Source organism: Pan troglodytes, chromosome 9 (assembly GCF_028858775.2).
Source record: "Pan troglodytes isolate AG18354 chromosome 9, NHGRI_mPanTro3-v2.0_pri, whole genome shotgun sequence".
Taxonomy (NCBI): Eukaryota; Metazoa; Chordata; class Mammalia; order Primates; family Hominidae; genus Pan; species Pan troglodytes.
In genome coordinates this window covers 50,924,898-50,935,173 of record NC_072407.2, presented here as the reverse complement: position 1 = coordinate 50,935,173, position 10,276 = coordinate 50,924,898, and the positions used below count along the sequence as shown (strand labels likewise).

General features: G+C 49.4%; 1 protein-coding gene across 1 annotated transcript in view; it reads left to right on the top strand.

Annotated features, from left to right (window-relative positions):
• LRP4 (LDL receptor related protein 4) overlaps positions 1-10,276 on the top strand; it is a 60,533-nt gene continuing 50,257 nt past the window's right edge. Inside the window, exon 1 of the mRNA XM_009460399.5 lies at positions 1-253. Within this exon, the coding sequence (XP_009458674.2) occupies positions 202-253 (52 nt within the window). The 5' untranslated portion in view covers positions 1-201. The remainder of the gene's footprint in view (positions 254-10,276) is intronic.

Genomic DNA, 10,276 nt, shown 5'->3' with positions numbered 1-10,276 from the left:
GGACACCCCCTCCCGGTCCCCTGGCGGGGCAGCGTCGGCTCTGGCAGCACTGGAGGCGGCGGCGGCCCGAGGGCGACTTGCGGGGCGCGCAGGCCGCCGTGCACCCGGGACGCTTCCCCCTCGGGGACCCTCCGCGGGCTTCTCCGCCGCGCCGTCCGGCGGGAGCCGGCGGGACCCCGGGCGGGCGGCGCGGGCGGCACCATGAGGCGGCAGTGGGGCGCGCTGCTGCTTGGCGCCCTGCTCTGCGCACACGGTAAGCGGCGCCCGCCGGGAAAGTTTGTCCCTGGGTCCGGCCGCTGCAGGACTCGCCTCCCGGGACCTGGACGGCGCGGGCCGGGGCCTGAGACCCCTCGCCCTCGCTCCTAGCCGTGGCCCTGGGGCTGCGTGCAGGGGAGAGGACCCGGAGCGGCCCCGGCTCCAGCAGTCCGAGCGGGGGCATCAGCGGAGGCGCTTCCGCGGGTTCGGGTCTGGGCCGGGGCTCGGGTCTGGGCCGGGGCGCGGGTAAGGTCCGGGGCGTTCGTTCGCTCGCCCTCCCTCGCTGCTCTTTCAAGAGCGGGGGCTGCTTCCCTTTCAGGTTAGGTCGGGGGCTCTGTGTCCTTGGTGCGAATGAATGCGTGCGAAGAAAGGGAGGCGGGTGAGGAGGGTCGCTAAACCCATAAATTGTAAATAGCCCTCCTTCCTGGGGCTGGGGGCTCGGGCGGGTTGCGGAGAGAGGCCCCGGTAGAATCTGGTACTTGGGCACCGGGATTCCTCTACTCGGAGAACGATTCCCGGACTCCAGGTCTTGCTCCCACCAAGGGGCTCTGGGGCACTGTTTGCGGGCAGCATCTCCCCTCGGCGGTGTTTCGGGGTCCCTCTCTTGGCTGCGGCCAGTCAGCTTCCAGCCCTGGATCGTCCTAAGGGGAGGTGGTTGGAAAGGGGGCTGAGGAGGAATATAGGGAAGAAACTGCTGGAAGGCTCCCGCAGATCTGCCCTGGCTGGGGTAGGGGGGCAGGGGGCCGGTAACCCTGAACCCCAGAAGGCAGCCGCCCGGCCCTCGCGGCGGGGTCCCAGCCCTCGGGGGAGCTGGACGGCTGCAGCAGGACTCCTTGGTGCCCGTACCCCCTGTTGTGTGGGACTAGGGCTCCGATGGAATCTGCTTCTCCGCGGGCTCTTAACGACCCTGGGTGCACCCCGTGATTGAGCAGCTTTCCCTAGTTTGTGCCCAGAGATCAAAGAACTTTGATCTTTGAACCCCAGCCCTATTCACCCATCGCTATTCATCGTGGCGGGAGTTCCGAGTCTCCCCATTTGCCTCGCAGCCCCGATGAAGGGAGCTGGGGCTCAGAATGGAGGGGTCTGGAGACCCTGCCTGGTCTTTTACCGGTTCTTTCTTTCACGTAGGACAGCTCGTGTGGAAAAAGTCAGTGCAGATTTCCGAACTTGCCTGCCAGGGCGTGGAGATGTCTAGGCACTCGTTTTAAAGATTGGTTTACCTCCCAAATCCAAAACAGAGTTTTCATGTCTCTTATTTAAACTACCTGTGGGTTTTCAGGGGCTTTTTTCCGCGTCCTCTCTAGCGCGGACTGAGCTCTTTCTCTCCGAAGAGCGGTAGCTTGGCCGGCCCACGTTCTGCTCCGCTCTGCGCTCTCCCCTCCCCGGCTCTCTCCTGGAAGGTTATTTGTAGCCTCTTTGGCGTGTTGGGACAGCGGCCCTACTGGGGTAGGAATGTAGCTGTTCTTCCCACCACATGGGCCCCTTAAAGGGACAGCTTTGCTTTTTGGGGGGTTTCCCCCTTCGGGTTGCAAGGAAAGGGGATGGAACTTTCCTCTCAGCCCCCTGGAGGAAGTTTTGAAAAAGATCAAGGGAAATGGCAAGGCACTGGGAAAAAAAAAAAAAAAAAATTAGGGTTAAAACGGATACCAACAAAGCCAGAGAGGAGATTGTCGCCTTCTGCCCTAGGGAAGGGGGAGCTGGAAGGTTCCGGGCTGAGACTGGCCAAGAAGATTTTACTGCTCCAGAGCTGTCAACGCTGCAAATATTACATGTGCATAGAGGATGGGGGTGAGAATGGGGGGAGAGAATTGCGTATGTCTAATGTTTCACAGAAAAAGAATGGGAGGATTCGCGGTAACGCTTTTAGGTTTCTTTCTCTTTTTTTTCTTGGAGAGGGTGTCTCACTCTGTTGCCCAGGCTGGAATGCAGTAGGGCAATCATAGCTCACTACAGCCTCGACCTCCCAAGCTCAAGTGATCTTGTCACCTCAGCCTCCTGAGTAACTGGGACTACAGGCATGCACCACCATACCCTACAAATTTTTGTTTTTTTTTTCTAGAGATGGGGTTTCACCATGTTGCCAAGGCTGGTCTCCAACTCCTGGGCTCAAGTGATCCACCTGCCTCGGCCTCCCAAAGTGCTGGTATTACAGGTGTGAGCCACTGTGTCCGGCCCAGGTTTCTTTTTAAGGAAAAAAGTTTAATAGAAACGTCTAAGCATGGGAAGCTTTCTGTGCACATGTTTGTAAGGGTAGGCAGTGGGGTGAAGGTATACACATCACCTGGCCTGATACTGAGCCATCCTTGGAGGTCTGGGGGGTCAGATTCACAGTTCACCAGTAAGATTGAGCAGTTTCAGAGCCTGGAACCAGCACAACCAAAAATACCACCAACACATCTTTTGGACTGACACTCAATTCCAGGGGCTCAGGGAGACAGCAGTTGTGATAAATGTAGTAGTAGATCCATTAGGCAGACCTGACCTCAGCAAGGCATGAATTAAAGACACTAAAGTTTAAGGTGATTTTGGGAGGCTGAGACTAGCGGATCACTTCAGGTCAGGAGTTCAAGACCAGCCTGGCCAACATGGCAAAACCCCATCTCTACTAAAAATACAAAAATTAGCCAGGCACAGTGGCACATGCCTGTAGTCCCAGCTACTCGAATGGATGAGGCAGGAGAATTGCTTGAACCTGGGAGGCAGAAGTTGCAATGAGCCAAGATCACTCCCCTGCACTCTAGCCGGGGCGACAGAGTGAGACTCTATCTTAATAAATAAATAAAGTTTAAGGTGCTTATTTGGATGCTGCTAGTCCTTGGGGCTTTTCCTAGAGCCTATTGGTTTGGACTCAGCCCACATAACTCTCCAACCTTAAAGATTTTGGAAGGAAACTTGATGGCTGGTAATAGCCCTGAGTGATTTTCATCCTGAAGTTTGAAGTAAGGGCATGGATGACAACCATCAGAAGAGTGGAAAGTGTGTTTGTTCTAGAGGTCTCATCCAGGTAAGGGAAATGTTAAAACTTCTGCCTAGGCGTGCTTGGGTAGATAGAAGGTTGTATCTGAAAATAAGTGCAGAGCAATTGAGCTGAGACTGGTCTCCTTTCCATCTCGCTGTTGTCGTGACCATGGTTGTCATGGTGCTTGAGTGACCTTGTCCCTGATCTGTTGGGCTTGTGAAACATACTTGGCTTGTCACTGATTTTGGATTTCCTCTTCTGTACCCTGATGAATATCAGATAACATCTTTTGGACTGGCACGTGGTATTAAGAATGACAGGTGCAAGGGAACCAAGTCTGGCCATGTCTGATACAGAGCACGTTGGGTATGTCCATCTTCTGGGCCAGCAAAGAACACAGGAGGTCACAGAGGACAGGGTGTTTTATAGCTCTTTGCTCACTCTTTCTACTGATTAACTGCCAGTCTTAAATGTTAGAAGGAAAATAGGAGAAATTGTTTATGTTGCTGCCCCTTTAAAGAAAAAAAAAAAACTGGGGGTTCCTGAATAGGAACAGAATTTCAGGGACTACTTTAAGAAGTAATCTTGTCTTTTTTATGATTAGGTAAGATGACGAGACAGTCTGTGCCTTTGGTTGACTAGGTCTGTTAGCCTGTTCCAGCCATCTCTCTACATTCCTTGATGCAGCTTAGCCACGAGTTTTGTCACAGTTGCCTGGACATGGGGCATCTGGGCCCCAGACTGTGTCTGGACTGCCATCTCATCTTCAGCAGCGGAAGCCCTCCTCCCCTCCTCAGCCTGTGAGGATTCAGTGTCCCAGGGAAGACTCAGTGCTGACTGGTTAGCTGGCAGAGCCTGAGTTTGACCTTATAAATAGTTCTGATGACTGCATGGGCTTGTCACTCTCACTCCAGCTTAGAGCTGGCAGGAATGAGTTCCTCGTACAATCGGGAGCATTCCTCAAACTAGGCTCCACACCCATTCACTTGTTCATTCATTCAGCAAACACACATATGTCAAGCATTAATATAATCACTGTATACGAAGCTCAGCAATTAAGAAGCACCCACAGACCTGGGTTTGAATCTTGGCTCTGGCAATTCTTGGTGACCCTGTGCAAAATCTCCCTGAACCTCAGGGTTGTTACCTGCAAAGGCGGGTAGGGTAGGGGAAGGGAAGTAGTAATAGATTATCACATAGGAATATCATAAAACTTACCTGAGATAATAGCATGTTCAAACTATGCAGCACAGAGCTTGGCAACTACTGTGTTACTGTAGAGCTTGATAAAAGTTAGCTGTAAGCAAAGTCACGTAAGTGGATCCGAGATGATTCTTGGCTTTAGAACATGGGAGCCAGGTAAATAATTATGCTACCGTGTTCCGTGCTAAAATTGAGACTTGGTCCTTCATTCATTGCAGCTGGTCTTTTGCTTGTCTCTTTTAAAGATCTGCCCCTTCTTTCTCCCCTTGAAAACGTGATAGAACCGAAGCATAGTTCCCACTTGTGCCCACTCCTAGAAGTCTGCTAAGCTATAACATCAGTCTAGGGGAACTCATGTCGCCTTAGTTCTCTTGAGAGAGGTCTGGGGAAATGGAGCTTTTCCTCTGAGAGTTTCCCTTCTTAAGTGGTCAGGGATGCAGCCTAGCAACTTCTCCTGCTAAGATTCCTGTGACATGGGGTGAGAGGGGCTGGCCAGGGACTCTTGTAGCTGGAACAGTTTAGAATTCCAAGCCCTCCCTCCCATTGGCCTGAGAAAGGAGTCAGGCTCCAGAGCTCATAAGGTAGTAATTGCCCCAATTTGGGAGCTGGGCTGTTGTGGAGCCTTCGCAGCTACCATTTTCAATCAGGAAGCCTGTCAGCGTGCAGGCCTAATTGATGTGGGTCTCCATCCCCGAATAGCCCCCAACCCCTAGTTCCTCCACCTCAAAGTTTGACCCCTGTTGTCTCTTTTGTTTCTTCTTTTTAAGTTGGTGCCAGTGATGTGATTTTTGGGAGCTGCGGAAAGTTGACCGTAACCAAGAGCAGCTGTTAAAAAGAGCCAATTCTCTAGCTTCCTGGCGGTTGTCTGCCTCCATTTTCTGTTGTGCGTTTTTGATTTAGCAAGAAGCAAACATCCTAGGTGCCCTTGGGCGCCTCTTACGCCCATCCAAGCAGACTTCATTCTTTCACTGCTCGTAGGCATTCCCATCCTTGCTCACAGATGAGCGGACTGGCTGTTAGCGCTCCCTGACACCCTGTTTCCCCATGCGGAATAGGACTCCCCCATCATTCAGGTTCGAATGAGGGGAGGGGCGCTGCCTGGGACCCAACTGGGGAAAGCCTGGCTGGGACTTGCTGCAAGCCCTGACTTGGCCTATGGGAGCTCCCCCTCACCTCTATGCACAGCTGAGGATCAGAGCGGCAAGCAGAGCCGGAAACAAAAGACTGGGAGCAAACCTCCCATCTAGCTGAGAGGCAGTGACACAGAGGTGCTGCTGCATAATTTATCACCGGAGGTTTTCTGGAGCCGGGAAGCTCCTGGCTCCAGGCAGTGCCTTTTTGCGGGAGAGGGACCCTCCCTCTGTCTGGGTGTAGGGCAGAGCAGGTACAGAGAAGGGTATCAGGAGAGACACCTGATTAGCATGTGAAATAAAGAAGCTGCAAGGTTGTAAGTGCCTCCAGGGATCTCTCCAAGCTCGGCAGCTCCACTTCCTGTCACGCCTTGGGGGAGATGGGGAGGGGTAGCGGCCTGCAACCACGCGCTGGCATGGATGAGGACAAGAGACAGCTTCTCTGTTGAGTTGACTGTAGCCTCCTTCTAACCAAGTGGAGAGGCCAGGTTATGGCATCCACAAGCCTAGCAAATAGGAAAGGGGAGCCCCAGGTTTTCCACCCTCCTTCCACGGGCAGTTTAAACAATAAGTTTCAACTACAGGCTCCCAGAGCCAATAAAAGCCGACAACTCTACAATGTATCTTCCCCAAATGAGAATTTCTGCTCTTCTAGGAATGATCTCCTCCAAAGACAATTTTTGCAAATTGTGGGATATGTGGATTTACAAACTGGGATATGTGGTTTAAAAAATCCAAATATATTTCTGGAGCAGTTAGCATTTTTGAGAGCTTTGCTGTGTCCCTGGTACTGTGATAAGCATTTAGTATATATCATATTTATTCCTCACAATATCCTTATGAGGTAGGTAACATTAGATTCCCGTCTTACATTGGCCAGGTGCGATGGCTAACGCCTGTAATCCCAGCACTTTGGGAGGCTGGGGTGGGTGGATCACTTGACGTCAGGAGTTCGAGACCAACCTGGCCAACATGGTGAAACCCCATGTCTACTAAAAATACAAAAATTAGCTGACGTGGTGGCACATCCCTATAGTCTCAGCTACTCAGGAGGCTGAGGCTGAGGCTGAGGTGGGAGAATCGCTTGAACCTGGGAGGCAGAGGTTGCAGCGAGCCAAGATTGTGCCACTGCACTCCAGGCTGAGCGACAGAGCGAGACTCCGTCTCAAAAAAAAAAAAAAAAAAAAGATTCCCATCTTACAGATGGGAAACAGGCTCAGAGCAGTTTCCTGTCATACAAGTAGTGAGTAACTGAGCCAGGATTCCAGGCTATCCCAGAAGATCTAGGTTGGGAAGGTCTATATTTCATCTTGGATTGACCTCTCCTCTGTTTTCAGACATCTCCTTCTCAGGGAGTCTGAATGCCTAAGGAATTACTTCTCAGGTGCTTCTTGAGGGAGAGAGACTTTATTTTTATTTACTTTTTTTTTTTTTTTTTTTTTTGAGACAGGGTCTCACTCTATTGCCAAGGCTGGAGTGCAGTGGCATGATCATAGCTCACTGTAGCCTCGAACTCATGGGCTCAGGAGAAGAGAGAGACTTTAAAAGGTTTCCAGAAAAATGTGGTTTGTTGCTCCCTGAACAGCCATAAACAAATGTGGTTTGTTACTGTGTGGACCTTCTGATTTGAGATGTAGGGGGAAGGGAAAGCAATATTTTGAGCAGCCCTTCACAGAGCACAGCCATGTTTGAGCCCTGTTGGATTTGTGAAATCTGTTGACAGTTTCCAGGTAGGGCAGGTAGAATTTTGAGGATCTATACAAAGACAGCCTGGCATTGGCTACATTACTAGGTTGAGAGAGAGGACATATCCAGATGAAGATAATGGGATTAGTACAAATAACAAGAAAAACAATAACAGCTGTCTAGTATGAACCTCATACGTATTATTTCATTTAGACCTCCCAGCAACCCTATGAAATAGATACGGTTATTACTCCTGATCTACAAAAGTGGAAACTAATCCATTTCTTAATTGCTCTGTAGTTTAGTTTCTGGATTCTCTCTCCTGTCCTTGGCTCCTCAGAATTAGTTGGTGATAAATTAGGCAAAGATTTGCTGGGTGTGGTGGCTCATGCCTGTAATCCCAGTGCTTTGGGAGGCCGAGACAGGTGGATCACTTGAGGCCAGGAGTTTGAGACCAGCCTGGTCAATGTGGAGAAACCCTGTCTCTACTCTAAAAATACAAAAATTAGCCGGGTGTGGTGGTACACACCTGTAGTCTCAGCTACCTGGGAGGCTGAGGCAGGAGAATCGCTTGAACCCGGGAGATGGAAGTTGCAGTAAGCTGAGATTGTGCCAGTGCACTGCAGTGTGGGTGACAGAACAAGACTCCACCTCAAAAAAAAAAAAAAAAAAAAAAAGGGCAAGGATAAAGGATACCATGTGCCTCAAGCTCTTTCAGAGAAAGGCAATAAAGCAAGACTCTGCAGTTATTCATGCCACCAACTTAACCCATGGGGGTGGTACTGCTGCCTGGTACACAGTAGGGTTTTCAAACATCTCAAGTCCTAAAATAGCAGGTCTTAATCATGGAGTGGTTGGATGTGACAGTTCTGGGGTAAGCCAAATCTTTAATAGTAATAACAAGAGCTATTATTTATTGAGCACTTAGTATGTGCCAGGCAGTAATGCTAAGTCCTTCTTATGAATTAACTAATTTATTTCTCATAACATTCCTGTAAGTTAGGGGATTTTATTATCCCAATTTTCCTGATGAGAAAATTAGATATAAAGAGGTTAAATAGCTGCCCAGGGTCAGACAGCTAGGAACTAGCAGAGTCAGGATTTTTATCCTGGGGAGTTTTGTTCCTACGTGCTTAACATTATGTTCTTCTGCCTCATAACTTTGGAGGCTAACCATTAAGGACTTCTTTTCTGTATGTAACATTAGCAAGAGAGGGCTGAACTTGCATGGACCCGCAATCATGTGCCCGATATGTCCCTTTCGAAAGGGCCCACTGAGGAGAAGACTTCACCTGGTAGATTTTCCAAACCAACCAAGTTAAGCTGGCCTCTAGGAATCAGGGGAATAAAAGGGACCTTGGGACAGAAATAAGTAGAAACATGGCGTGTCAGTTTCACAGCCAGATAATACAGCTGGTGAAAGGAACTCTTGTAGGAGAAAGGAGTAAACAAAACCTGGGTAGGACAAAGAGGCTGCCTTGCAAACGAGAAGATTCCTGTTCTCTCGAGCACTGGTTAGGTAGGAAATAACTACTTTTATTTATGATATTCTGAGTCTCTTTTCCTTTGACTCCAGCTTTCACAAGATTCTAGAGGAGTGTTTCATTCATTCATTCATTCATTCATTCAACGAACTTGTATTTATTGCTGCCAGTGGATAAAAGGAGAGAGGCATATGCTAATATGCTTTAGCATATTATAAACGAATGGTGATTCCTCCTTTTCTCGTTGTAATCCTAATACCTTCCACACTGGGGTAGCCACCAGACTCCAGAACACTCACAGGGTACTCCTTAAGCCTTCTCATCTCTGGTTCAGCTTGAAAAAGCTGGTCTGTAGCTGTGAGTAGTCACGGTCTACCCATGTGCCTCCATGTGACAGATGTGGTCCACCTTCAGCTGTGCATTCTATGGAATGGTGGAGAGCAGTGCCGCTAGACACTTGAGTGTGCATCGGTGTCACCCGGAAAGCTTACTGAAAGTCCAGACTCTGAGATCACACTAAGAGAAGAATACTAGTTTAAGTGTCAGAATGGGGCTGCCATCCTGGCTCTCCTACTTACCTTGTGACCTTGGCCAAAGCGGGTGCCCTTACCTGTTGGATGGGCCCTGCAGTCATTGCTCAGGATTATTGTAATGATTCAATGAGAATGCAAGTGCATATGCAAAAGTAGCTCGCAAACTAAAGAGAAATTGCAAAGTATAATTATTTGTTATGGGAAGCCCTGTTCCCTGGACCAACAACACTCGAGCGCTGATTCAAAAGTGCTGGGACGCCAGACTTTCCCCACTTCATTACTTTACCTTCGGGCGAGGGAAATGAATCTTTCTTTACCTTAGCAGTAACCAGAAAGAGGTCACTGTTTGAGACCCATAAACTCACTGCATATTTGCTATTGGAGAACACATAAAAGAGAGGGACCCAGAAGTTGTAAATTCCCCCTTTTGACCTTGGGGTTTTGGAGATTCTCACAACAGTAATACCATTTATTGGGAAGCAGTATAATCACCTGCCTGGGTGTGAATGCTGGCCTCAACCCTTAGTACTTGTGCAATCTATCTACAGACTTAACCTTTCTGTGGTTCATTGTCCCCAGCTGTAAAGTGGTGATAATATTAGGTTGGCGCAAAAGTAATTGCAATTTTTGCCATTAAAAGTAATGGCAAAAACCGCAATTGCTTTTGCATCAAACTAATAATAACAGTACCACCTCCAAGGGTTGTTGAGAGCCTTCAGTGATGTAGCATATGAAAAGCACTTAGAAAAGTACTCGGAGGGCACCTGGTAAGTATTTAATAAATGATGGGGCCAGGCGCAGTGGCTCACGCCTGTAATCCCAGCACTTTGGGAGGCCGAGGTGGGCGGATCATGAGGTCAGGAATTTAAGACCACCCTGGCCAACATGGTGAATCCCCTTCTCTACTAAAAATACAAAAATTGGCCAGGTGCAGTGATGGGTGCCTGTAATCCCAGCTACTCAGGAGGCTGAGGCAGGAGAATTGCTTCTCGGGAGGCGGAGGTTGCCGTAAGCTGAGATTGCGCC